General features: G+C 51.6%; 10 protein-coding genes across 10 annotated transcripts; 6 read left to right on the plus strand and 4 right to left on the minus strand.

Annotated features, from left to right (window-relative positions):
• Positions 1 to 953: 953 nt before the first annotated feature.
• Positions 954 to 2132, plus strand: tsc10 (3-ketodihydrosphingosine reductase tsc10; the record flags this gene model as incomplete). Its single annotated transcript, XM_036633488.1, has 5 exons — positions 954 to 974; positions 1027 to 1093; positions 1143 to 1277; positions 1485 to 1619; positions 1687 to 2132. The coding sequence occupies 5 exons, from the start codon at positions 954 to 956 to the stop codon at positions 2130 to 2132; spliced, it is 804 nt and encodes a 267-aa protein (XP_036502402.1).
• A 449-nt stretch (positions 2133 to 2581) lies between these two features.
• Positions 2582 to 3391, plus strand: CGCS363_v001640 (uncharacterized protein; the record flags this gene model as incomplete). The annotated part of the gene is made up of 1 exon (XM_036633489.1): positions 2582 to 3391. The coding sequence occupies one exon, from the start codon at positions 2582 to 2584 to the stop codon at positions 3389 to 3391; it is 810 nt and encodes a 269-aa protein (XP_036501455.1).
• Positions 3392 to 7595: 4204 nt separating this feature from the next.
• Positions 7596 to 8097, minus strand: CGCS363_v001641 (uncharacterized protein; the record flags this gene model as incomplete). Its single annotated transcript, XM_036633490.1, has 2 exons — positions 7596 to 7927; positions 7989 to 8097. 2 exons carry the CDS (start codon positions 8095 to 8097, stop codon positions 7596 to 7598), a joined length of 441 nt encoding a protein of 146 aa, XP_036501454.1.
• A 515-nt stretch (positions 8098 to 8612) lies between these two features.
• On the minus strand, positions 8613 to 9227 carry CGCS363_v001642 (uncharacterized protein; the record flags this gene model as incomplete). The annotated part of the gene is made up of 2 exons (XM_036633491.1): positions 8613 to 9019; positions 9074 to 9227. 2 exons carry the CDS (start codon positions 9225 to 9227, stop codon positions 8613 to 8615), a joined length of 561 nt encoding a protein of 186 aa, XP_036501453.1.
• A 2611-nt stretch (positions 9228 to 11838) lies between these two features.
• Positions 11839 to 12903, plus strand: CGCS363_v001643 (uncharacterized protein; the record flags this gene model as incomplete). Its single annotated transcript, XM_036633492.1, has 1 exon — positions 11839 to 12903. The coding sequence occupies one exon, from the start codon at positions 11839 to 11841 to the stop codon at positions 12901 to 12903; it is 1065 nt and encodes a 354-aa protein (XP_036501452.1).
• A 992-nt stretch (positions 12904 to 13895) lies between these two features.
• Positions 13896 to 15647, plus strand: ght2-2 (High-affinity glucose transporter ght2; the record flags this gene model as incomplete). The annotated part of the gene is made up of 5 exons (XM_036633493.1): positions 13896 to 14004; positions 14054 to 14410; positions 14461 to 14563; positions 14618 to 15190; positions 15248 to 15647. 5 exons carry the CDS (start codon positions 13896 to 13898, stop codon positions 15645 to 15647), a joined length of 1542 nt encoding a protein of 513 aa, XP_036501459.1.
• A 958-nt stretch (positions 15648 to 16605) lies between these two features.
• Positions 16606 to 17217, plus strand: CGCS363_v001645 (PXMP2/4 family protein 3; the record flags this gene model as incomplete). Its single annotated transcript, XM_036633494.1, has 1 exon — positions 16606 to 17217. One exon carries the CDS (start codon positions 16606 to 16608, stop codon positions 17215 to 17217), a length of 612 nt encoding a protein of 203 aa, XP_036501458.1.
• A 160-nt stretch (positions 17218 to 17377) lies between these two features.
• Positions 17378 to 18889, minus strand: CGCS363_v001646 (uncharacterized protein; the record flags this gene model as incomplete). Its single annotated transcript, XM_036633495.1, has 1 exon — positions 17378 to 18889. One exon carries the CDS (start codon positions 18887 to 18889, stop codon positions 17378 to 17380), a length of 1512 nt encoding a protein of 503 aa, XP_036501457.1.
• Positions 18890 to 19723: 834 nt separating this feature from the next.
• On the minus strand, positions 19724 to 21313 carry CGCS363_v001647 (Satratoxin biosynthesis SC1 cluster protein 4; the record flags this gene model as incomplete). Its single annotated transcript, XM_036633496.1, has 8 exons — positions 19724 to 19846; positions 19972 to 20107; positions 20164 to 20259; positions 20314 to 20690; positions 20754 to 20827; positions 20883 to 20916; positions 20973 to 20992; positions 21109 to 21313. 8 exons carry the CDS (start codon positions 21311 to 21313, stop codon positions 19724 to 19726), a joined length of 1065 nt encoding a protein of 354 aa, XP_036501456.1.
• A 2681-nt stretch (positions 21314 to 23994) lies between these two features.
• Positions 23995 to 25888, plus strand: yanF-3 (FAD-dependent monooxygenase yanF; the record flags this gene model as incomplete). Its single annotated transcript, XM_036633497.1, has 6 exons — positions 23995 to 24090; positions 24189 to 24453; positions 24509 to 24672; positions 24743 to 24914; positions 24970 to 25285; positions 25345 to 25888. 6 exons carry the CDS (start codon positions 23995 to 23997, stop codon positions 25886 to 25888), a joined length of 1557 nt encoding a protein of 518 aa, XP_036501451.1.
• Positions 25889 to 26000: the final 112 nt, after the last annotated feature.

Below are 26000 nucleotides of genomic sequence, written 5' to 3' on the forward strand. Positions count from 1 at the left end.
TTAGAATGTTAGGACGTCTTGTGTTTGGAATTCAGATTCATCAACCTAAACGAATTGTGGTCGCAATTACTTGTGATTTGCCTTGCTCACGAATAAGGAATGCGAAGAGTACGAAATTCAACCGAGGGCTATAGTGTCACAGGCTCAGGCCGCTCTTAGGGTGTTGACAATGCTGTGAAATGAATCACCCAGTTCTCGAATCGTTACAGAAAGCATGGCAAGTTTGATCTAAGATTAAGCCATCCTAGAGTCTGAGGGGCGGATAGTTCCCATCTCAACGCAATTCATCAACGGTATGTTGAGGACGAGACTTCGTGGCCAGGCAATTTCTCATAGCGAACTGACTCCAGTACATGATTGAGCGATTGAGGATGTGATAGTTTGTGAGTCCTTCAGATAAGAATGGTGCACTGCGATAACCTACGGCCATTGCGCTCGCTGAAAAATGTGTTGCAGTCGCTGACTCGTCCTCCGGAACACTTCACCAAAATCCTTGGATTTGTTTTATTTTAGAAGACTTCTGGGCAACTGAACTATTCACAAACCCACATAAGACGTATATTTACTTACTTCTAGTGGAATGCGAGCGCCGGGTTGCAAGTTTTGTGGGTTGCAGGTCGTATCTGCCCGGTGCGAGAGTACAGTCTGGTGAATGAACCTGGTGCTGTACTTGGTAGAAAGTGAACCAACTCCTCGAAAAAAAAGACGGAAGGAACAATCATTCAAATTTTGCATTGCTGTCCGGACAAGCAGCCGCCGAAGCAGGGAATCGTCGCGGAGGATCGGGCCCCATTCCCGGAAAGCCGGGGCTGACGCGACCGGATCCCGGTATCCGCCATCACCACTAAGCATCTAAGAGGACGTGAAAGGGCAACAACAATAAATTAAGGTGAAGACCCCCTACTTCAACCTGCCATTTCTGACATATCACCATCAAGTCAACAGAGATCACCATGCAGAACTTCACCGGCAAAGTATGTCAAGACTCTTTGGCCGACTTTCTGACTTCTGACCAATGTTACCTAGGTTGTGTTCATCGCGGGAGGATCCACTGGACTCGGCAAGTCGATCGCCGAGATCCTTGTCGCACGCGGTATGGGAATACCGTAACAACTCGAGTATTTTTCTAATAAGAATTGCAGGCGCTCACGTTACGATATTTGGTCGCAGGCTCCAAGTGTTGCAACAAACCCGACAGGAGCTCTTGCAGCTCGCTATCAGCCCGAAGCAAGAGATCAATGCCGTCGCGCTTGATCTTATGAATGCGGCACAGGAAAGTTATAAAAAAAGTTTCAAAGATATCAAATGCCTTTTCTAATGCGTCCAGCAGGTCGATAAGGTCTTCAGGGAGCAACCTCGTACTCCCGATGCGCTGTATTGTGTCGCTGGGGGTTGCGTTTCCCAACTTGGCTTTTTCACAGACCTCTCTAGCCAGCAGCTTGAGCAATGCATGCAAAACAACTACCTAACAAGCGCTTTCCCAGCTCATTCGCTTCTCAAACTGTGGATCCACGAAGACAAGAAGAGCTCTGGAAACGAGGGACAGAAGACGCGGCAGCTTATCTTCATTAGTAGTGCAGCTGCCCTCTGCAATGTTCCTGGCTATATTGCTTATGCAGGTGCGCGAGCTTTCAATTTGTTAATCTCTTCTTGAGATTGTCAGACTCACATGTGTACCATCAACAGCCCCCAAATGTGCCCAACGGGCACTCGCTGACACCCTCCGCCAAGAAGCCGCCATCTACTCTACTGCAACCTGCCAGTACAAGGTGCACTGCGCTTTCCCGAATACCTTCATGACGGATGCGTTTCTGGACGAGCAGAAGACCAAGCCCGATCTCACCAAGCGGATTGAGTCGTCTGATGGCCCTATTGAGAAGCTTAAGACGAAGATGCTTTCGGCTGAATATGTTGCAGAATACATTGTCAGAGGGGTGGCGAAGGGGGATTTTGCTCTCGTCAGTGACTTCGACACGGAGGTTCTGTGGAGCAATATGGTTGGCTCATCGCCCAAGAGGGGCTTTGGCTTCGTCGACTCTATCCTTGGGCTGCTTTCGGGGTTCTTGGTCTGGCCGATTTTGAGATACATCTGGACGCGCATGTGCACCCAAACTCAGAAGAAGAGTGTGTGACGCAAAAGCACAGAAGATCAAGTGATGAAGATCCGGTTTGCAGAATAGCCGGGGTTTGAAGTTTTGTTTCAATTATTATGCAGCTGGTGCAGTTGAATAGGTAGAGCACTTTGACATTTTTCAACGTCTGTTCTCAAGCTGGTCGCGCAGAAAGTTCCCAAGTATAGCCATATGTTTCCACGTAAACGTGCAGCATGCAAACCGCACAGAGCTGCAGGATGGAACTTAAAGCGACGGTAAAGCTGGCCAGCCAAGCTTTCGCCTTCCCAGATGTCACCTGACTAAGCTGATGTGATCCCAAAGCTGATCTTTTTAGGCGTCGCGTGTGCTGTCGGATTTACGAGGAGGTAATCCGCTGACACCTCATCACCAGGGTCCACCCGAGTATCCTTGACTATTTCCAGCGGCGTCGCTTTCCTGCTTATGGGTCGACCGAACACATAATGACCATGGAGACGACTGCCAAGCTCGCCGTCCTCATCGACGCCGATAATGCCCAGCCTACTGCGGCCCCCGCTCTGCTCGCTGAAGTCGCCAAATATGGCACCGCCTTTGTGCGACGGGCCTATGGTGACTGGACCGGCACCAGCCTCAAGGGCTGGAAAAGCCAGCTCCTCACACAGTCGATCCAGCCGATTCAGCAATTTGCATACACCCAGGGAAAGAACGCGACGGACTCCGCTATGATAATTGATGCTATGGACCTACTCTATACGAACCGCTTCGATGGTTTCTGTCTCGTTTCCAGCGACAGCGATTTCACACGGCTAGCAGCGCGCATCCGCGAGTCCGGTCTGGTTGTATACGGCTTCGGGGAGCATAAAACGCCCAAGCCCTTCGTTTCAGCATGCGACAAGTTCATCTACTTCGAGAACCTTGCCTACGATGAGCAGCTTGCAGTGCCACAAGAAAGGGCCGCCATTGTGGAACCACTCGACCAAGAAGCCTCTTTAAGCACGGTCAAGAGTGACATCCCCCTGGAGAGACTGTTGCGAATGGCGGTTGAGGCCGCGTCGGACGATGAGGGATGGGCCAATCTGGCCAAGGTTGGCGCACACATCACCAGGCAGTTTCCGGATTTCGATCCACGCAGTTTCGGATATCTCAAGCTTAGCGATTTGGTCATTGCTACCGGTGTGTTCGATATTGATCGCCGCTGTCCTGGAGAGGGAAAGGCGACGGTCATCTACGCGCGCGTCAAGCGCTCGCAGCATGTAAACGATGCCAGAATGACGAGTCCATCGGAAACCCTCATCTAAGTCACTATGTGGTGGTCAAGAAGACTAGCCTGGGTTGGGGTGAAGGAAAAGAAGGGTCCTCATGTTTCCTATTTGTCATAAGGTCCTTAGTCTACCATTAAATGGTTGACTCTACCACATCTTCTTGACTAACACATATTTCGATGCATTCGCGCCGATATCGTGGGAAAAGGAAACTCATGTCAATGCAGAATTCCGCGAGTATGGAGTAACATGCCTTATCAGAATGGCAAGCTGTGTTTGCAATGACTCCCAGGAAAGGAAGGCTCGTTCAATCAACTGTGTCCGAGCAAAGCATTGGACGGGCAGGATTGACCCCGTCTACGCAGCAACAATACGACTTTGATGGCGCCTAAATTGCAATCTACTAGAGCGTTGAGAAACAAGTTGAAGACTTGGTAGGATCAAGCGCGCACTAGTATGCCTGAAACCTTTGGTCACCGACCAAGATTCACTAACAATCACGATACGCATACGCCACTCATTTGAATGAAGACATGCATCAGAGTTTCAACAGATGTAATGCATTCTAATCGGAGGACGTATAGCACTTGTAGTAAGGCCATCTGTTACATTAGACCCCAGATGTTGTTCTGTAATCCCAGTGGTATACCATCACTGATCCCCCTCTCAAATAATAGGGTCAAACGTCCCGACAATCGACAACACGACGAGGAAGACCAGAAACACCCCAAGCACACAGATCTTGAACTCCGAGGCCATACTCTCTTGAATCTCTTGATCATCGAAGTTGTAATCAATGATGGAAAATCCCTCATGAAGGACGGTCAGATTTTGTCCGTTGGTCAACAGGCAGATTTCCCTGAAGATCCATTGGGACAGCATAGGATTTGCCGGGGTGAAGAGGTACTGGGGGGGTATTTCACACCACTGAGAGCAGTTGTTGTGGATGTGAACTGGGTTTGGGTAGCAACAAGCCACCATTTGAGGGTCTGTCGCGCCGGGGCTAGGTGCTAAGAGGGCCGCGGCAGGTGTTTTGTTGCGCCATTCAGGTAACGAGGGAATCATCTCAAAAGAGCATGAGCCATTAGGGGAGGCCATTTGACAGAATGGTCGCAAAAAGAATAGCGCGTGGATTTCGTAGACTAGAGAAGCAGACCAAGAGGACGTGTTTTTGTAATTGCTTCCAGTAGACTCAGTTGCTCGCTGAGAAGATGACCAGCCAAGTATGAGTTAGACGATGGCGGGATAGGTGACTGATATAGACCAAGGTGCGGAGCTTGGAACGGGGGAGGAAATGCCAGTGATGACTGTCTGAGTTGTCTGAGTCTTCTTCTCACAGTAGTGTAAAGTATCATAAGATTGATACTTCAAGCTCACGTTCTCATATAGATATCTTATGGCTCTGAACCAGTGTATCTCCATGTGATGTAGGGTTTCTCTTTTGTTTCTTCTTTTTGCATGTCCAGCCTGTTAAGGCGGTCGTGTAGTGAAGTTAGCAGAAACCATGAGAACGAAGTCCCTCATCTACCAAAGTTTATACGAAGAGTCAAACATTCTACATCCCTTGACAAAACTGCCTCCACTGAAATGATGTTGAGACGTTTCGAGACTTAAAGAGATAAAACAAAAGGGGTAATGAAATGGCAGTAGAAATGACGGCGACAAAGACGACAACGAAGAAGGCAGCGCAAATAAAGAATGGCGAAGGATAACAAGACCCTGAACTCCCTTCCCAGTTCCCTTTAGGAAGTCACAGAGTCAGAAGGAATTTTGAGAATGGACTGAACAGTGTCTGACTGAAGCTGAAACCTATCTGGACTAAGAAGTGAGAAATGAAGAACTCGTGATTGGGTGGGTTTTGGTACATAGCCTTGTCAACATGATAGATAATGCATCTGACCAAACAAATTCGGCATGTAGTCTGCTTCTTGTTAAACGCTACAAGTATTCATGTGTCAAAAGGCATGAAACCAATCGAAAATGACTCAAATGAGGATGGATCTTCTCTTCAATGGGATATTTCCCACAAGCTCATCGGCCTGAGCATTTCTTGCGTCAGTTTCAGCAGCCATCAACAAAGGACCAAAAGCAGCACTGCAAAAGGAAACATTGAGACAGTCCAAACAGACTTTCGTGACGCCGGAGGTTGCATTGGTCCTAAACCATTGATTTTCGTCCGTTCTCACATACAAACTCAAAATCCTTGTGGCAGCCCAACATGTGCATAACAGATGCTGCATCCGCATCCCAACTCGTAGATTCTGCTTCGTCGAACAATGCATGGCGCCTTCAGTCACCCTTATCGAGTTTGTCCGCAGGCAATTTTGGAGAGTTTTTTTTGATAGACGGGTCGATCGTAACATCACTCGGTCAACTTCCGGCTGAGCCAAACTTGGGCACCGCGAAGCCGATACCGCTCAGCCAATGGCAGCGCTTCAGCCGCCCGGCTAGCTCAATCGGTAGAGCGTGAGACTCTTAATCTCAAGGTTGTGGGTTCGACCCCCACGTCGGGCTCAATTCCCGTCAGCGGTTGGCAAGCGTATTCTTTTTTCCCCGCTTTTTGGCAATTGTTGGTTCTCCCATGCAAGCATCTTGCTCATCGACTTTTTTTCACGCGCGTGCGTTAGCGTCTCGTACGACACGGCATTTGATAAAGTTCTTTCTATGTGCCCACTTAATACATGGGTTGGATCAAGAGATTGACTTATGGAGCTGATATTTACCTTCTCTGTCCCAATCCTACTTATATTCAATGATCCTTGACCTTCACTGGTGTGTTCCATCTCACGCCCCGACGTCTTAGATTTGCTAAAGTGGGCACCCGCTATGAAGATATCAGTGGTCATCGAAATGCGTTGCGTCTCTTTAGAAGGGATTGTCTTAGAGAAATTATATCCTAGGATGATGCCTTCCGCACAGTGAGGAATTCTTCGGACAACGCTTCGAGCAGTATGACTGGCTCAAAGTAGAAGCTGGTTGGCCGTATTTTTCAGAGATAGCACAGTACTCCAGTCCGCGAGGCATCCATCTCTCCAGATGTAGACGAAGCTCACACGCTTCTCGACATATGTGACCTGGGTCGGCCAAGCGACGCCCTTGCCTCGCTGAAAGAGACACGGAGCCGTGTCGCTTTCTGTGTATCGCATAGAAGTGGTGATTGGTCAAACCCAAGCAAGTGCTGTCGACTTTATGGAGAAAGTCTAGTATACAAAGATGTATATCAGTTGGAAGGCCGCTGAATGTCAGGCTCGTGCTCAGTGAGAGATTGTCGTTATTTTCTGGTCTGTCTTTTGATACCAATAGGTTCGGAAGCATCGAGATGGGGTGGTTGTGCTGAACACTGAGGGTTCTGCTGTTGTGCATCGATTCAAACAACACACTACTGCCGCAGTGACCTTCAAGATTCTTTGACTGATCCATCTAAGTGAATTGAGACATCAAACAAGTTGGGTAAGATGATAATGGATGTGTTACTGGATGAAAAAATTTCAAAGTTCCGCAAGTTTGTGAGAGTGCTGTTGTCGTGGCCAAAAAGGTGCCAACTTTGATATTATGAGCAACACTGTACACAGATACATGGGAAACAAGAACGACCCTTTAAAACAATTATGATTGTAGACCTCGCTGGGCTGCCTTCGACTCACCGAAAACGACTCCGTTACCCCGCATCGTGTAATTCGTGGGTGTATCGCAGGGCAAAACACACGATGAGGCGTTGAGGTCTTGGCCCAATGGCAGTCACGATAGTTGTACGCCCAACTATCACGTGTGTAAGCCCACGAGACCCATCCAGCTCGCCACCACAATGGCCTAACAGAAAGTCTACGTGTAAAATGAGGCTCTGTCGGTAATATCGTGAGTTTTTACAACAATACGTAAAACATCACGATAATTCGCCGGAGATGCCAATGATCAACCAGTAATACTTCCTAAGGCAGAACTATAATTATGTACATACTGCAAGGCTGGTTCCACAAACCAGGAGTATCGCCGCCGCAGGATAAGACAGGCGAGTGGCTGTGCGAGATCGCCACCTTTGTATCTGCCGGAGAAGGCTAGCGGTCCCCGCGCCCGGTTGATATCGTGTAACATCAACGACCAAACGGAGGGCGAGGCTTCGTCGGCACACATGACCTCTTCCCGAGCTAAAGTACCCCACACTGAAAACGCCTTAGAAGTGCACTTTGAAATGTGAGTTGCGATACACGATGTATCAGCCGCAGCTCTGTTGCGTGACGTCTCAAAAGTCCTCCGGGCGCTTGTAGAGGCGTCTGCGAGCCTTCATGACTTCATCTTCCGTCATCTGAGACGTGAACACTCCGACAAGCTCGTAGCCAGCCATGTTGATCTCCCTAATTGATTTTCTAGGGTTGTAGATGAACGTTGTTTCTCCAAAGAATCGCACCGCAGAGGGCTTGCGTTCTCTCGGGTGACTTCGCGATGACTGGAAGTATCTCCTGTTTGCATCCTCGGCTGTGACGCGTCGCTCGTACTCTGCGACTTGCCAATTACGCATGTCTTCGAGATATCTTGTGCGCGGCACGCCCTCCTCGGCTTCGCGGGATTCGTGATCTGCAGGACGAAGGGTTAGCGTGTTCAATGGAAGGAGGGGCTAAGGAGGCGAGAGACACACAAAACAAGCCGCCGGACTCGGTGCCCCAGTACTTTCGACTCGTGAGAGCCTTATTCTTGAGACACGACCGACGCGGTGTCGTGGGTGTATAAATGCGGTAGCATGCCATCGTCGCAGCAAGGGCAAGATGTGGAGAGGAGAAAGATGGTGAAGATTTCAGGAAGCTGGAGGCTTAATGACGCAAATTTGGGTTTTGCGGGGAATGCAAGGACGTAGAACGGTTGGCTTTGATTCAAGGTAGAGAAAGAAGGATTGATTTCTGGAAGTCGTTGTTTTGGCGCGGTTGACAATGACGGATTGTTCGCACAAACAAACGCTACCGTGGTTTGGACAGCAACAACTGGATTGTTCCAGAGATCAAAGAAAACTGAGAGAAACTCTGAGCTCGCGAGACAGAAAAGACGCGTTTAAGTAATTTTATTTGGCTGATCGCTCCCACCGTGCTCGACGGGCGCGTCAAGTGAATTGGGAATTGCCTCATTCAGATGGAATCGAGTCAGCAACTCTACTTCCGTCCCAGCCCCCGCAGAACTTTGCCATAAGTGAATGCTCAACGCTTGAATTCAAGTGCCCTTGCGCTCATATCTTCCGCTTCTGTCATTCCCATCGCTAACGAGTTCACGGTCACCCGGACATTCCCTTAAAACCAGTCAGATGGTGACAATCAGACGGTCTCTTCAACAGCTTGATCTGCACCCCAAGCGAAGTCTTCATACCCTTGGGCGTCTCTGCCAGGGGACCGCTTTCGTTCGTCGCCTTGCGCTCCACGTCCACCTCATGAAGATCATCAATCCATGCTAGTAAGCGGTCTTCTTCCTCGAGCTGGAAAAACTCGTGATATTGAGGCGTATCCGAAAACCTTACGCGGGTTTCCCTGGGCTTTTTTTGAATATCGGTATACTTGTCGAGGAAGTCTGCATTTGCATCTTCGACAGCACATCGTCGACGGTAGGCCATCACCTGTTGATTCCTTCTGTTCTGGAGAACGAGACGTGGGTCCAGACCAAGCTGCTGTTCTGATGATCCAGCATCTGTATTCCAGTTAGTGAATGACGGCTTTGACCTAGTTTTGAAAGGGGGCTCACAGTAGTAGCCCCATCCCACTGTGGCTACAGGACTCTTCCCCAAGGGAAAGTCGACAGCCGTTGTTTCAAGTGAGTGTGCCATTTGGGCAAGCCTTTTGGCGATGAAAGTTGTGACAATGCCAAGCGATGTAGCAAACACGATGGTATAGATCATGCTTGCACAACGGCAAGTCGTCTTTGCGTTTTTGAGGTGTGCGTTGGTGCTGTAGCGACTGGAAAAGTGATTTGAATGGTGATATGAAGATCAATGATAGAAGCAGGATTGTTTGAATTGTTTCGATGGACATCAAAGGCTGGATTCCGAGACAAACGATCTGAGGCACCCTTCGACCCAGCGTTGTAAATAAAGGTTCATGTTGCGCTTCATTTCTATCTTGCAAAAGCTGATTTTTGAGGAATATACTAGCGGATCCATGGTCATCGCAGAGGTTAATTGCAATGCAGCCCAATGATTTGCGGCATGGACACAATGGTGTCGCGCTGAAGAGCCCGCATCCGAACAGGTCACGGACTTGACACGTATCGGAAATACGTGGGCGGTGCAAGCATAACTTCGAATCATTGCTCAAATTACGGCTCAAAAGAAGTGATCGGGAGGTCTCCTAGGACAGCATACCTTCCTGCTTGTGTGTTCTTGTTGATCAACCTGTCATTATTACTGCGCAAGAGTAGCTTCAATGTTAATCGGAGATTTGGTAGCAAATTGTATCTGTAGAAGGTGACTATTCGTAAGTACCAAGATGGGGTGAACTCTGATGGGCGTCAAACCGCTACGGGTAAGAAATCAATATGTTGAGCTGGATTAGTGCTTCACAGAGTTTTGGTTGAGGTCGAGTCTTCTTGGGTTTTCATTTTTTGAAGAATTCTTTTGTGAATACTTATAAGACCAGGGATACATGAGAGGTCCCCCTTACTCCAACCACCCCCTACATATCTAGTAAACTACCCTCAACTACTGCCCTATCGAGCTACAGTGCTGCCTTGAGTTCCACCAACAGGCTCTCTTGCTTTGGATGGTTCAACCGGTTTACTTCGCGATATTGGGCCTTCTTGGGTTTTGTCAGGCGGTTGTTTGTCATCAAACTTAGCAGCAAAGGATATGGCAAAACTCTCCATTAGCGTTAGCAACGAAAATGTTTGTCTACGCGTCGACTGCAGTCGACTATGAATAGGATATAGAACTTGAAGACCAAATAAGCTTCTTTCGGAGCCATCAAGCGCTGCCGGTGGGAGCCGTAACCTCCGGCCTCGTTTCTACCGACCGCCGAATCGCGATCATAAGCTATTGAATATCGAGCACAAACCAGGACCTGATCGACGCTCACACCATGCACCCCGTCGCGAAACAGAACATGGCCATTTCCCGTTCGGTCCTTGGCCCCCAAGATCAATCACGTTCGCCTTGGCAATTTCTACAACATGGCGGCTTCTGGCAATGGGGTTGCATCGGCTCTGGGATTGAGCTCGTATCTGCCGAATGAGGGGTTCTGGCATGCCAAGGCGGACTAATTCAACACTTTCTTGTCAGGACCGCTCTCCACAATTTGGTCTCGGGAATCTTGTGCTCCAGCCCGAAGTCAATCAGCCTTTTTCAGGCGCAATAGAAAATGACAAGGCAGTCAGTAGGTTGGAATGCAGAATGTCCCGAGTTGCCAGCGATGCCAGAGGCAACAACGCAGAGTCATGAGATTGAAAAACGCGGGGGATGGCGGATCGTGCAGGAACCCACTTAATAGAGTCTGCCATTCCATACGACTGGTTTAATTATCTGCCCCTGATAATGCGTGCGGTCAATTTAAGAACCGAGAGCCTAGACACCACACCCGATACTTCCAGACTCAAGAACCTTGCCTACACTTTGAATCGAGAGATGAACTTCGGATGGCGTTCTTCTCCTGCCGAACTAAGAGTGGGACTTTGACTTTGTGAGACAATCGTAAGTGGCTTAGGCCTGAGGTAAAAGATTTTGTCAATTTGAGACGTTTCCCCTGGATGGCGACATATTCACCGTACTGCCAAGGATTCACATTTCGTTGGATAGAGTGTCACGCTTCTCGATCTCTGCGAGGCAACTTCAGAGCCGAGCCACATCCGTCATTTAAAGGCACGAATCGGAGAGTGCAAAAGAAGAAAGAAAACAAGCTTACTCTTTATTCGGCGGACTGGGGTTTCATCCGCATAGAGAGCAGCCAGAAATCAAACATGCGCGCTGGACTGCCAATGAGCGATGCCAAGCCCCCAAACTGGTGTAATGCCAAGAGTCAACATGTGAGCCAAGGTACGGAAGTTTCAAAGGCATGAATCAGGAAGGTCAAGAATTTAGAGTAAGCAAGCCACCAAGAACGAACTAGCAGCTCATCTGTCTGTTTGCCCCTGTCAAAGTTCCATTCGTGTAGCACTCGACCGACCTGGGCGCCCTAGACTGGCGTACAGCTCGTGAACACCTAAGCAACCCCGGGTGGTCCGGAGCCCACGGTGAGCAGCGCCGAGCCGCGCCCAAGCTCGTGGTAAATGAATGCGGAGGATGCATTGCCGGTTCAAGGGGCCGGCCCAATTTCGTCCTCCAACGAAAGCGCTTCTTACGGGCGCATCTGCTGAGACTGGTGCGCATCTGGGGAAGACATTTGTGCGTCTTCGCCGTCTCCACTAGATCGCAAAATGATATAAACAAGCCGCCGTGTCGTTTTCCGGAAGTGGGCAGAAAGATCATCACCCGCGATCGTTCACACCCCCTTACCTTTCAGCCGTCTGGAATTACTAATACAATGGCCAAGTTTTCCATTCTCACGGCGGTGCTGGCGCTCGCCTCCTCCGTCACCGCCCAGTGCGGCTCCGGCACCCCGGACGCCCGCGTCACCGGCTCCGGAAGCTCCTTCACGGCCACCAAGGGCTCGAGCAACGTCTACACTGGCTCCGACTACCGCGCCGCCATCCAAGCCGCCCTCGACTCCATCTCCTCCGGCCAGCGCGTCTCCGTTATCGCCTCGGGCTCCATCGGCGCCAACACCATCACCATCGCGAGCGGCAAGATCTTCGAGGGCTGCGGCACCATCAACGTTGCCACTCGCTCCGGCCGCGGCGCTATCGAGTCTACAAACACCCAGGGCGTCCAGATCCCCTACCTCACGATGACGGGCAACCCGTACTTCGGACTGCGCTTCAGCGGAACAAAGGATCTGACCCTTGGCGCAATCACGATGAACCTCAGCGGCGGCCTCGGCATCCGCTTCGACCGTGACTTGGCCGCCAACTCCAACGTCAAGATGGGCGTCATCCGCGTCACCGGCGCCGGCAGCCACGCCGTCGAGACCTGGAACATTGACGGCCTGACCATCGACCAGGTCATCGCCCGCAACGTCGGCGAGTCCGGACTGCTGCTCCAGAAGACGACCAACGCGCGCGTCGGCCTCGTCGACGGCAACAACGTCGGCGCCGGCACCGGCTACGGCACCCTGCGCTTCGCGAACAACAACGGCCAGAACCCCAACGGCAACTACAACACCAACGTCTACATCGACAAGGTCGTCTCCCGCGGCGGCGGCCGTGGCGTCTTCTGCGTCTCGCAGTCCGGCGCTGCCGTCATCACGTCCGTCGACCTCGCCAGCAACGGCAACAACGCCATCCTTATCGAGAACTGCTACAACCTCTCCATCCGCGGCGGCACCGTCAACGGCGGCGGTGAGGTCCGTCTTGCTGCGCGCTCTGAGTTCCCCAACAACCGCGACATCTGGATCACCCTCAAGGTCGACGGCACCACCGTTCGCGAGTCGCCCTGTGGTGAGAACACCAACTGGACCCTCACCGGCAACGGCGCGAGGAACATCTGCTAAGCGTGGGGATACGCGAATCGGGCTGTGTCTTCATTTCATTAGTACATTATTCCTTTTTTGGCTCCGAAGCCATTGTGCATATTCCTTTTTAGCTCTTGGTGGTGCTCGGTCGCATCAAGAGGCTACAAAAATACTGAGCGGATCATTCTTTGTGATGGGGAGCAAACGTCTGGCTGGAGATCGAACATGAGTTTTGCTAGTCAGAATAAAAGGTTGCTGCCACTAAATCAGCCTGCTTCGCTTCCGTCTTCGGGTCTCTTTCCATTGTGGGGGTTTCATGTATTATCCATCGAGTTGAACCAATCATCGTCATCAAGTCTGTGGACATGGTGGATTTAGTGTCGGTCATCTCGGGCCGATGCCTAAATCTCCCACTTGCGGTGGATCCTTGAATCATTTCAAGCTTCACAGTGGTCGCTGAGACCACAGAGTTGCATCTTTCAACAGCCTCCGCGCGGGAAAAGATGTTGGCTAACCTCGTAAATCCACGACTGGCAGAATCTGGCGTCATTCTTGTGCATGCGCTCAACGGAAATGGTGTCGATCACATCTGAACAAGGAAACGTTAAGCACCACTCACGCTCTCGACTGTCAAATCGTCGTAACAAGCTTACAGGGCCTTATGGCAGCCGCCGGGGACTCTCCGCATCTACTCCGCACGACCATTCAAAAACAACATGGACGTTGCGCCATGTCAACCAACATACCTCGGGTCTTACCAGCCTCCGCGACCGGGCAAGGTGTTTAAACTTGCCTCATTCGGCAGTTCGAATTTTCACATCGCTATGAAGGTCGTCTGATAAACCCCAGAAAGCAGCAATCAGCTGGTTTGGGGCCCCGCAGTGAGAAAGCTGGGGAAACTGGGTCAATCCGTGTTGTTCCGACGCGACGTTCAATCCATATAAGACTTCATGATGCCAACTTTCATGATATTTTCTACACGCGCGATAAGGCCCGTTTGTTTTTGATAGCCTTTGAACTCGACAGGCAAGATGTTGGCCCGAATCAAGAATGATCCCCTCTATCAAGACCTCAACTGGCGCCTGATGCTCATCGGCTGCGTTGCCAACCTCGGCGCAATGGGGTTCGGCTTCGACAATGGTAAGTTGAAACAAAGTGTTGCTTGAAACCAAGAAGCTGACATTGTCAGGCTGGTGGGGAGGTGCACTTGGTCTATCGCAGTTCCAAAAGAAGTACGGCGAATATGACGACGCTCTCGGCCGGTACGCGATCCCCGCTACGAAGACGTCTGTCGGAACGGGAACGGGCTCGGCTGGTATCATCATCGGATGCATCCTCGCGCCCTTTGTCACTTCGAGGTTCGGTCGCAAGAAGTCCTTCTTGGTCATCTCTGCTCTGATGGGCACTGGCGTTGTGCTTGAGTCGTCTGCAGTTACGTCCTTCTGGCAATTGGTGGTTGGGAGAATTATGGTCTATGCGGGCATGGGACTGGCATCGAACCTGACGCCCATGTACCTGTCTGAGTGCTCTCCTCCGAGGATTCGAGGTAAGTTGATAGCCGATGAAAGCAAAAGATACCGAACTGACGGTAGACAGGTGCCTTCCTGGCACTCTACAGCTTCTTCCTCTCTTTCGGTGTCTTCATGGCTGCGATTGCAGTCTATTTGTCGCGCACTAGGAATGATCAATGGCAGTACCTGTTAGTATTCATACGGACTCAACGACTGCCATCAGTTGCTAATTAACAATACAGAATTGTGATCTTGTGCCAGCTCTTCGTCCCATTGGGCTACGTCGTCATGTACCCATTGATGCCGGAATCTCCCCGGTACCTCATCTACCGCGGAAAATACGAAGAAGCCGAGGAGGTTCTCAAGAAGCTTTCGAACCACCCCGAGACGATCGCACAAGAGGTCCAGCTCCTCAAAATCCAAGTCGAGGAGCAGCGCGAGCTGCACAAGGCCACATCTCTGAAGGACTGCTTCAAGGGCGTAAATCTGCGTCGTACAATCATTGCTATGAGCGTGCAGATTCTCCAGCAGGCGCAGGGTGTCTCGTTCATCCAGAACTTCATCGTCACCTTCATGCAGCAGCTTGGATTCCCCGACTCCCTGCGAACGAACGTTATGGTCACCGGATGCGGTTTCGCGGTGCACTTCATCACATTCTTGACTTTTGATAAGCTTGGCCGTCGACGATCGCTTTCTCTGGGCGCGGTGCTGCTTGCTGGCATGATGCTTGGTACTGGCGCCGCGACTGCAACTGGGTCTGCTGGTCACTATTCTTCGGCGGTTGCCAATGCTGCCGCCGCTCTGCTTATCCTTTGGTAAGCGATGCTTTCTCTGCCGAAAGTTGCAGAATATTCTGATTGACCGGAAAATAGGTACTCGATCTACGGAATCACCTGGGGCCCTGGCTGCTGGGTTGTCGCCGGAGAAATCGGCACCGGCCAGCTCAGAGAAAAGACTCTGTTCCTCGCTTCAATGGGCAGTTTCCTCACGTCGGTACCGATCAACTTCGTCAACCCCTACGTTCAGGCTAAGCTTGGCGGTGGTGTCACATTCATTTACGGTGCCTTCTCGGTTGTCGCAGCCATCTGGGTGTTCCTGATGGTCCCCGAGACGAAGAACCGCTCGCTTGAGGAGCTGGATGAGATGTTCCAGGCCAATGTTAAGACTAGAGAGTTCAAGAAGTACGTGTCGACTGGCCTGGGTGCCCAGATCACCATGGCGGAGGATAAGGGTGCCAAGAAGATGGAGCTTGAGCAGGAGGAGGATGCGTAGAGCGGGATGTTGTTGTTCCAACTAAAGATCAATGCCTGAAGGGAACCACCAAGCTTTGGAGGCATATCATGCGTCGGGAAGTTCTAACAGTTATCATCTTCTAATGAGCGTGTAGCTATGGAAGGTTCGATTATCACCACCCTCAATTCGATGCAGCGCAACGAATAAAAATGAATCTTTCCACCCCCATGGGTAGAGAAAACAAAGCTTTTCACGGCGATAGGGGGATTACTGTCTGTTGAGCTCTCTGCTATCTCTGAACAATTGAATAGTCTATCTGTTAATTAAGGGAGGGCTTGCATCCATGTTCAGCGCGGACATGTTGGTGGCACTACAGTTAAGCCTCTTTCAACATTTCAATTGATTAATGGCATGAGTTCTCAGCAGATCGATCAAAATGAACCATTGAATCAGTTGTCCCTTTTTCTACGCAGAGAGACTTTCAATCGACTCCAAATGTGGCCAAGACATTGAATTCCAACTCCATCAAATTATGTGTCTCTTGGCTGGCGTTTTGCTTGTTGGTTCCCATTTCAGCGCAGAGACAACCTAACAAAGGCCCCATGCATGAACTTAAGCCCCCCAAAGCCCCCTAAAACCCGCTTTGTCTGCAGTGTTCGCTCGGATCCTGTGAGACAAGGGTGGCTATTCCTTCCTGTTTAATATGGAGATTGGCAGGGCTTGCCGAGGGGGCCGGAAATTAGCACGATATCGGCCGCCGCTGACAGTGCCTCGCCCGAGCTTTGTTACAACGTGGTCCCAATTAAAACACACCGCATCTTCAAACGCCGACAACGACGACCATCACCAGCGCAGCCCCCCTTAACTCGGATATCAAGCCACACCACACCCTTCAATAGTATTCAACAGGGGGAATAAAGTGCCAGCCACCCCTCAGTCACTCTCATTCGCAATAGCCTGCTGGTTTGCTTTTTTCGCCCCCCTTCTCGCGCCCACAATGCCCGGCCTCCTCGCCACGGCGTTACAATCGGCAACTCTCAAAGCGTCCGCCAACTTCACAGCCCAGATCGTCAACCAGCACCGGCAGGGCGGCGCCGTGCCGCTCGACGTCCGGCGCATCTTCGAGTTCGCGACGTTCGGCTTCATCCAGGGGCACATGAACTACTGGTGGCAGCATTTCCTCGAGGACCAATTTCCCAACTCGGCGAGCAAGGCAGCGGCCAAAGCGGCGGCGTCATCATCATCGTCTATCGAAAAGGGGGAGGAGAAGCCGGACAAGCCGGAACTGCTCGTCGTCGGCGGACAGCAACCACCTGCAGGGAAGAACTACTTCAATGTCGCGCGCAAGGTCGTGGTCGACCAGACGCTGGGTCTGTTCATGATGAACTCGGCCTTTCTCATCATCACGTCGGCGCTGAGAACGGGGAGCGCGACCATCACATACCAGATCTGGAGCGAGAGGATCTTCGACTTGATCAAGGCGGCGTGGAAACTGTGGCCGCTGGTGGCATTTTGCAACTTCTGCTTTGTGCCTGTCGGATACAGGGCGCTGGTCGGGATGACGGTCGGCTTCGCGTGGAACATGTTTCTCACGTTTTTCCTGTCATGACAGGGGTTGGCGGAGGCGGGGCGGTCATCGGTTGCATTTGCATGAAAAGGCATAGACTTTTGTTTCTTCTTCTTCAGCTACTGCATAGCCTGTATTACAAGACTTCTGGGGGTACAGCGGCTCTGGTACATGTATGGTTTCTACGGCAAGATATCCTTTTTCACAATTCATCATGAGCTTCAGTCTTCTCAGCGGCCTTCGCAGCCGTCGAAGTCGCGTCGCCAGGCTTGGGCCCTGGGATGGTGAAGACGATGCGGCGGTATGAGACCAAGGCGCCGTCCGAGACCTCGAGGATGAGGTGCAAGTGTTTGTCATCGTTGGGGTGGCGATTACGGCCCTCGGCGCGGAGGACTTCCTTCGACGGCATGGTGACGGTGATGATGGGCGAGGTCGTATCGCTGAGCTCAAGCCTACCGACATCCCGTCCGGGGCTGTTGTTGTTGGAAGAAGGCTCCAGGTACTGCCACCACTTGTAGGTTAGGTCTCCTCCGTCCGGATCGCACGACTCCCTCGCATCTAGCCCAATCTCCTGCTCCTCCTTCACGATCATCTTCACGACCCTGCGAGACTTGTCCCCGTTGAGTACGACAACTGGAGCGTGAGGGGCCTTGGAGAACTCGGAGCTGCCGCTCCACTTCATGCGAGCAGCGAAGTCGTTCTGGAACGCCTCGCGCCACCTCCACACAGTCGCCTGGGCGCTCATGATGGTCTTGCCCGAGTCCTTGATGACGTCCACGCTGTCCGCAAAGTGACCCTCGCCATATGTCACCGGGCCGTAGCGGCCTCCCCATGAACCCCATTCAGGGCGCTCGGGATCCGAGAGGCCGTTGGGGATCAGGTACAACAAAGAAGGCGTGTCTCCCTCGACGATGAAGTCGGCGTCGGGATACTTCCCGCCCAGGGCACTGACGCTTTGAATGTTCTCCTTGATCCAATCGGCCGACACAACATCCTTGCTGGCGAGACTAGGGAAGTTGTAGTACTCCTCGCCCGAGATTCCTCCCCAAGCAGCCAGGGCGTAGCGGTTGAAGTGGTGGATGCTGGCGATGAAGAAGAGCTGTGGGAAGTTTCTCCGGATCCAGGAGCCCGTGTTGTCCTGGTCGGAGATGCTGTAGGCGCGCAACTTGGAGACAAACTTGTCAATATCATCTTGTGACCTCGTCGCGTTGACATGCCACAGAGCCTGAGCGAGGACGGACGCACCACCCCAAACCGGAACCCAGAGGGGTTCGTCCGAGGCATCGACCGCTTTCACCAGCCTCTCGGAACCGTCGCTGTCCTTGCCCTCGCCGACGCCATCCATACCGTACACAGGCAGTCCAGAAGTGATGAGGCCCCTCAGATAGCTGGCTTCAGGCCACCCGGATGCATGCTTCTCCAGGTTGGGCAGCACCTCCTCGTAGGCGTTGACGATGTTGTGCATCTGATCTGGGCGGGTGGTGTCGTTCAGCCACACGCTCGTCGTGGCCACAAGGCCTTCCACGCGGAGCTCATTGGAGTAGACGAGCAGTCGCACCAGAGACTGCGCGTCGTCGGGCTCGTTGGCGATGTCGCTGAGGAGGAAAACGCGGGGCTTGTCGGGAGTTGCGGCCGTGCACTTCTCGGCGGCCAGGGTTGAGCCCACCCAGGACAGCAACACGGCTGCCGTTGTCAGAGTCCGCGGCAAGACCATGATGTTCAATGAAATGATAGTCTCCTCTTGATCTTCTCACGCTCAGCAATTGTGATTGATGTTTTTAAATAGCGAAAGCGCATTCAAATACGACGTGTGCCTTTCACTGTAACCACCGACGGCGGAAGCGAGCGCTTCAGATTACCCCTTTCGGCGGGGCGTAACATGCCTGTATGGGTCGATAGAGCCCCTCAACTTTACGTCACCAGCATATGCCGAGCACGGCACACGGCGAGTTGGTTCTTGGGTGAATTGTTTGTTCGAATTTTCTACAATAAATATTTTCAAGCATAGCCCAGTTCCCAATCGCCGGCGGGAGTGAGGCTCTGGGCGACAATTTTCCGACATGTTAACTGAGGCCGCGGGAACGACCTATGTTGCGGGAATGACCCATGTCGCGGCAAGGGATTCTGACGCAGTGTAAACAAAAGTGCCCGGACAGGGAGTTGATTCCGGAAAGACAACATGACTGTAGTCAGTCTCCCTGAGTCGCATATCGTAGGTTCTAAACTACTGTAAATGGACACAAATGTGATCCTCTATACACCAGTCGGTGTCCACGGGAAGCGCGCGATCGTCCGGTATCAAGCGTCCCCACAATCATGCTACACCCCGCATCTGCATCTCTGGACTTGCTTGGTGAAACTTAATGTATCGAAACAAATTCCGGTCCATGCATTCGTCGCCCTGCGCTCATTCACTGATAGATCAAATTGCAGTATTTAGCAGCACGAAGACTTCGGGTCGAGGCTGAAATGAGACGAGGATATATGAAAACAAAGCATTATTATTGGTAAATAATGAGAGGGGTATCATAGCGTCGCTCTAAGAAGTCTAATAACTCTGCTTTGGAATGTTGTATTTCATCCGTGGCTCATACGAGCCTATACCAGACTCTTTGGAATAATCGGTCTTTGCCGGGAAAGAGGAGGGGATTCTGGCACCATTGCCACTTCCCTGAAATCTAATAAGCTTTGGTGTCCCTGATATCCTCTGAATAGTTCTTCGTGATACAATTGCTGGGGGCTCATAATATCTGAGTCAGTCGTTCCTGCTCTTGACGGCTGGCTGGGGTCGGTTACGTGAATCAAGTACGGTTTCCGGGTAGAGATGGAGGAAGTGTCGCTCCGCAGTAACAGTCTAGGGGTGAAGTGCTGGAAGAACTTTCTCAGCGTCGGCATGGAGCCGCAGATGATGAAGAGGTTTGTTTCGACAAAGCTGTTTGTTCCAGTGTTAGCACGCATAGATGTTATCAGAATAGTGCAAGAACGCACCTCCAAACGTTAGCGGGAGCACTATCCCACGACGGGTCGCTGCTTCTGAGAAGTTGTGGCAGGAGCACTAATTTGATGATGGAAGTCGATATCGTCCTGTGATGTTTAAGCCATCAAATCTAACTAAACGCACCGCTGAAATCTACTCACATGGATCCAACTGCAAACATACCCATGGCCCCCATCTTCTGGGCCATTCCCATCCGGAGACTGCATATCATCGGGATCGGCAAAACGAACAGCATAATGTCGGTGACAATATTTGCGATGGAGTTCGACATGTAGAGCGGATCGGCGTCGATACAGGTGCCCCCAGATATCTTGATATCAAACCCCTTTCGTATGGGTTGGCACCGAACGATCATGACGAATGCGACACCCGCCGTGGTGGTGGCAACGAATAATATCGAGGCCCAGACTGCAGCACGATACTTTTTCTGCGGAGAAAGTTGAAGGTAGAGTACGAGAAGCGACAATTTGGCGAATCCATTACAAAGCACGAATAGAGGGCCAGCGACGTAGGTTATCTGGTGTCGCATCAGCTACCTTGTTCACATATAGTCGCAGGTCGTTGCGCGGGCTTTTCTCACCGCGAAGTATGTTTGGAAGCGCGATAATTGCATCTCCCATGCGTGAGCACACATGCCGCCAGCAGCTATCGAACCTGATATCATCATCTTAATTAGCAGTTCTGGTCGTTGAAAAACATCATGACTTACCGACGTATGCCGCCTGAATAGTCACAGATGCCATCTGTCGGGTACCATCAACAACCTGAGCTCCCAAAATGTCTGCGGAGCACAACTCACCCAAGAAAGACACATAAATGCTGCGTACCTCGTCAGCAATTCATTCTTCATCACATATCTCATAATGATGTTCTTGATTCGTTCCGCGCGATCCAGCTAAACTTTCACATGCGCACATGACCCCGCACACACTCACCATCGTCCACCTGGAAGCCGTTTGACAGCCATATCTTTGTGTAGAGTCTCTGTAGCAACGCGATGAGTGCGATCGGACCGCCGATTCCGAACACCAAGTAGTGTTCCAGCACGAGCTGCTGCTGCGGGTGGTCGAAGTCGACCACGTAGCCATCCGGCGGCTTCAAGAGGGTCACGGTGCCATTCGTGACCGGAAACTCGGACATGGTGTTTGCATTGAAAACATGGCCTGCCATTCCCCAACTCTTCTAAGGTGCGGAGGCGAGTATGAGTCTATATCTTGTGGGATGCGGTTGGCCAGTGCATCCTCCATCGGTGAAAGTTTCTTGGGCTGCCCCAAGGCCTCGGTCTAGTCCCCACTTGATGGGCAACTCGGAGGGTTAAAAGCTGCCGTGAGACTGATTCATCCAGTCGTAGTCCCTTGCCGGCAACCTTACGAGGAAAACGGCCGAGCAGAAGTTTGCCAATTGTTTAGACGTCAGTTTGGATCCCCCATTTGCTACTGATTTTATCCCATGAGCTACCAGACGATTTGCCCTTCGGCACTTGTTTACACCATACAACAAAACATTGCATATGATTCACCATATTTAATTCTGTATAGAATACCTGATTCAAGACGCCCTGACCCTATCCAAGCTCTGCTTAGAGTTCACATAACTCAGATCAAAAGTCTTGGCGCACGTGTCGTGGCCCTCGTTGTCCTTCCCAAGAGAGGCTACAGTTTCGTTCACGGACGACAGACCGCCTTCCAGTCTAAACAATGAGTTTCCCAAGCAGCTCAATCATTCGTGGAAATTCCAATGCAAACTCTGTGAGGGTGTCTGATTGGTGCCCGAGGCCTCTGTGATTGGCTCTGACGATTCTGTCCGGACTCGGGATAAGGTTTGGTGTGTTTCTTTCATCGTTCCGTGTTCTGGGGCTCCCCGGTGAACACGGGCGCGTGTTTTCCTGGGAAGCGAGGGGGAACTATGAGATGAGCTTGTTTGAAGACGAGAGCCAAGTCGAAACTCAAAAGAGGAATCGTGTGCGGTCCCGCAACGCCCGCGCGCGGGGTACGACGGTAAGTCGCCGCGGTGGGAACATGAGCCCAGCGTATTCCTGTACGAACCCGCCGGGCCCCCATACGAAGTTTTAGCCTTCGTTTTGACCGGAGTTCAATGACGGAGCTTAATTCAGACGCGATCGTAGAACATCCCTGCTACTGAGACGAACAATCGACGGGGCAGTTCGAGCAGCATGTCTGCCTGCCACAAATCTTGGCTGTTCCTCGCACAGATGCAGCACCCACCTGTCAGTCAGGTTGAGACGAAAGAATGGCGATGTGCCGAGCTGCATGGATATATGAATACCTGCGTCAATAGTACCGGCCCGCCACATCACCACTGTCAATATCATCAGTTGGATCAGTCCAAGATCAACGATGGTCACTTCTCAAATGAGAATGTCAGTTTTTCTGGCTGGGGAGCTACTGCTGCAGATTCATCAACCATGTCAATGTTCAGTTCCTCTTCCCCTGGCGCAAACACCGTGTCTATTGGATATCGTATTCGCAGCTGACGGGATGTCGCGCCTTCTTACGTCCGCAGTTTTGCACGGACAAAGCGGTGTGACCCTGACGAGTCCCCGGGTATCGACGTGTGACGAAGGCGGTGCGGTGCAACTACCCGGACGCTGGATATGCAACACAAGATCTCCGCGACCAATCCGGTGCGCGCTGGGTGACGAAGCGGCTGATTGCGATTGACCTGGCGGACAGTAAGCGCTACAGCCCTCAAAAGAAAGCAGGGTCGCATGGGGGTGGGGGAGTCAAGAAACGATTATCTGACTACCGGCTGGGCATTCCACAGCGATTGGGAGAACCAAAAGCACAAGACGAGACCAGGTTGAAAATGAGAGACACGGCAGTTGCAGATCCTCTTGGAAACTAAAAGAGAGGTTGTCTTTGCAACCCCATCAACGCTAACGGTATTTGGTAGTTGGAGGTATTGAAGAAGTGTTTCAATTAACCAACTTCTCTAAGCATCGGAAGAGTTGTCATTCATGACTCGTTGTCGATCATCAACTGTTCAATCTGACAGTCTGCAAGTCTGTGAAACGGATGTAGGACCTTGCATCGTGCAGTTGCAGTGCTTTCGCCAATGCATAGTTCCATGGAGCGATCCATACCAAGCGCCGTCAGCCATGCAGAGTACCGACGACCATGCCCAAGTCGACATTGATAGTGGCCAGGCCTTCCCCTCCATGACAAGAACTAGAGCGAAACGAAGTCTCTTGGATGTCTTGTTTTTTCTTTTATCCACTTGGAGCAGGAGATCACTCCACGGGATTTCGCGAGCTTAAACAACTCAGCGGACGGATGCCTATCCACCCGCCCGCATCGTTCGAGAGAGGCGGCAAACCCCCAGAGGCGGTTTGAGACTGAACCGCCACCCCATGTGGGCACGTGCAGATCCTACGGGCGTATTTCGAAGTGATATTGATGAGATTTGGACTCCACGTCCTTGGTTTGGGGTCTTTTTGGGGGTGAGGGTGGTCGCACCGCAATTCTTGGGGTCTTGTTGGAGCCAGTCGGGGACATGTTGGGTGGTATCGCCTTCGATAACGACGAGAGAGGTAAGTCGTTCAACGCACCGGAAAAGAGATTTGAATTGAATATAAAAGATCACGTACATCTCTTCGGTTTCGCGAAATAGCATCCTGGCCATCCCTTCCCAGTCCATCATCCAGACGGCAGAACTTTTCTGGAACACCACACTCTCCTGTCCGATTACTCCGGCCTCCTCCGCAAATCTTTGTCTCCTCCCTGACCCTTGCCCAACCTTATTCATCCCCAGACCCCTCTTTCACGCGTGGCAAGAGTCAGTCCGGCTCGAGCTCGGAAGCCATGAAGTTCACCGTAGGCCAAGCCATCCTGGCCCTGCTCGTTCCAGCGGCATTGAGTGTCGACATCACCGGCGGCCGCAGCCCAAAATGCGTTTGCGTCAGTCTCACCACCACCACACCACACCATCCTACGCTCCAATCTTTCTTTTCACGTGGCATTGTCGGGATTTGACATGTTGCTGACAACCGGAGCAGTGTTCCGCTCTCGCCAAGGACCCTGAACTCGAGGGCAAGGTGTTGATGCCCGACACGGAGACGTACGACAAGCGGCTGCAGTCGTACTACTCTGCCAACGCGGCACAAGCCGCTTGGTGCATGGTTCTCCCGACGAGCACATCCGATGTTTCGCGCATCGCCAAGGTTATCTCTGAACACCAGTGTCCGTTTGGTATTCGGAGCGGTGCGCATTCTGCCTTCAAGGGGGCTAATGGCGCGAAGGATGGGATCACTGTCGACTTTGGTAAGTACTCAGTTATGCTGGTGATACCCTGGGCTTTGGTTAATACCGTATCTAGGCAACTTGAATACGACAACCTACAACAATGTGACCGAGGTTGCTTCGATCAATCCTGGTTCGACTTGGGAAAAGGTCTTCACTCTGCTCAAGGGTGAGAATGTGACTACAGTTGGTGGTCGAGCCTCGGTCGTTGGTGTTGGAGGGTTTGTAACTGGCGGCGGTGTAAGATCTTCCGTTCTTTCGAGGCCTGTTGGCTTTTATGTCTGAAGTCCATGGCTAAACACCTTTGCAGTACTCCTTCCACACCAATGCGCATGGCTTCGCATGCGATACGGTGACCAACTTCGAGATCGTTCTCGCCAATGGCACCGTGGTCAACGCCAATGCGACATCCAACCCAGACCTGTTTAAGGCTCAGAAGGGCGGCTCCGGCAACTTGGGTTTCGTCACCAGAATTGACCAAAGTGAGTCTATGACGAGGCAACCCTTAGGATATGCAGACACTGACACCTCTCACAGAAGTTGTCAACTCCATCGATATGTGGGGAGGTCTCCGGGAGTACGACGAGACCAACAGGAACAAACTCTTCCGCGCCTACCTCAACTTCGCCGATAAGATGGACCAGGATCCTGCTAGTCAGAACATCGTGGGAATGTCGTACGGGACTCACCGGACTATTGGACTCCGGGCAATCTTGACCAACAGCGCCGGCGTCGACAATGCTCCTGCCTTCAGCGAGTACGAGAAGATCAATGTCACGAGCAACACTTCCCGAGTCGCAGCCGTTGCGGAGATGGTTCCCGAGTTCACTGGTCCTACGCCACTGGGCCTGTAGTAAGTACAAACTTGACATTATTTTCGCTGTCGAATCCGTACTGACCTCCTTTTCTCAGTGCTAACTGGTTCGTTGGCCAATTTCGAAACGATGTCCGCATGATCAATTTCGTATACGACGAGCTGCAGATGCTCGGCAAGCACTACTTGGACCCCGTAACCGAAGAGATGGCAAAAAAGACGAACAAGAGCGTAACGTACGACGTTCTCGGACAGTTTCAGCCATTCACGCAGTCCATGGTCAAGCACGGCCAGGCCAACGGGGGCAACATCCTCGGCCTCGAGGACGTGGTGGCTGATGGGCCGACGAGCAACTGGCTGCTTGTGCTGACCTGTGACACCCTTGAGCTGCAAGACAAGATGCTCCCATTCATTCTCAAGTTCCGCGAGAGTATTGATGCGTATGCCAAGTTCATTGGCGTGTTCAAGGACTGGAGGTACCTCAACTATGCTTGGGGCGACCAGAACCCGATTGCCACGTACGGTGAGAAGAATGTGGCGTTTCTGAAGGATGTCGCCAAGAGGGTGGATCCAGATGGCGTTTTTCAGAAGCTGAGGACCACTGGGTTCAAGATTCCGGTTGATGCGAAGACTACGCATTGACTTTGTTGACAGTGGGGATAGATCGACGGTCTATGATGGAGGCTTGTGAATGTTTGTCAGATAGGAAGTAGTGTATAATTCTAGTCAATACTAGTACTTTTGTGCAATTCTC

Source organism: Colletotrichum siamense (assembly GCF_013390195.1).
Source record: "Colletotrichum siamense strain Cg363 chromosome Unknown KSG_Cg363_contig01, whole genome shotgun sequence".
NCBI classification, from domain to species: Eukaryota; Fungi; Ascomycota; class Sordariomycetes; order Glomerellales; family Glomerellaceae; genus Colletotrichum; species Colletotrichum siamense.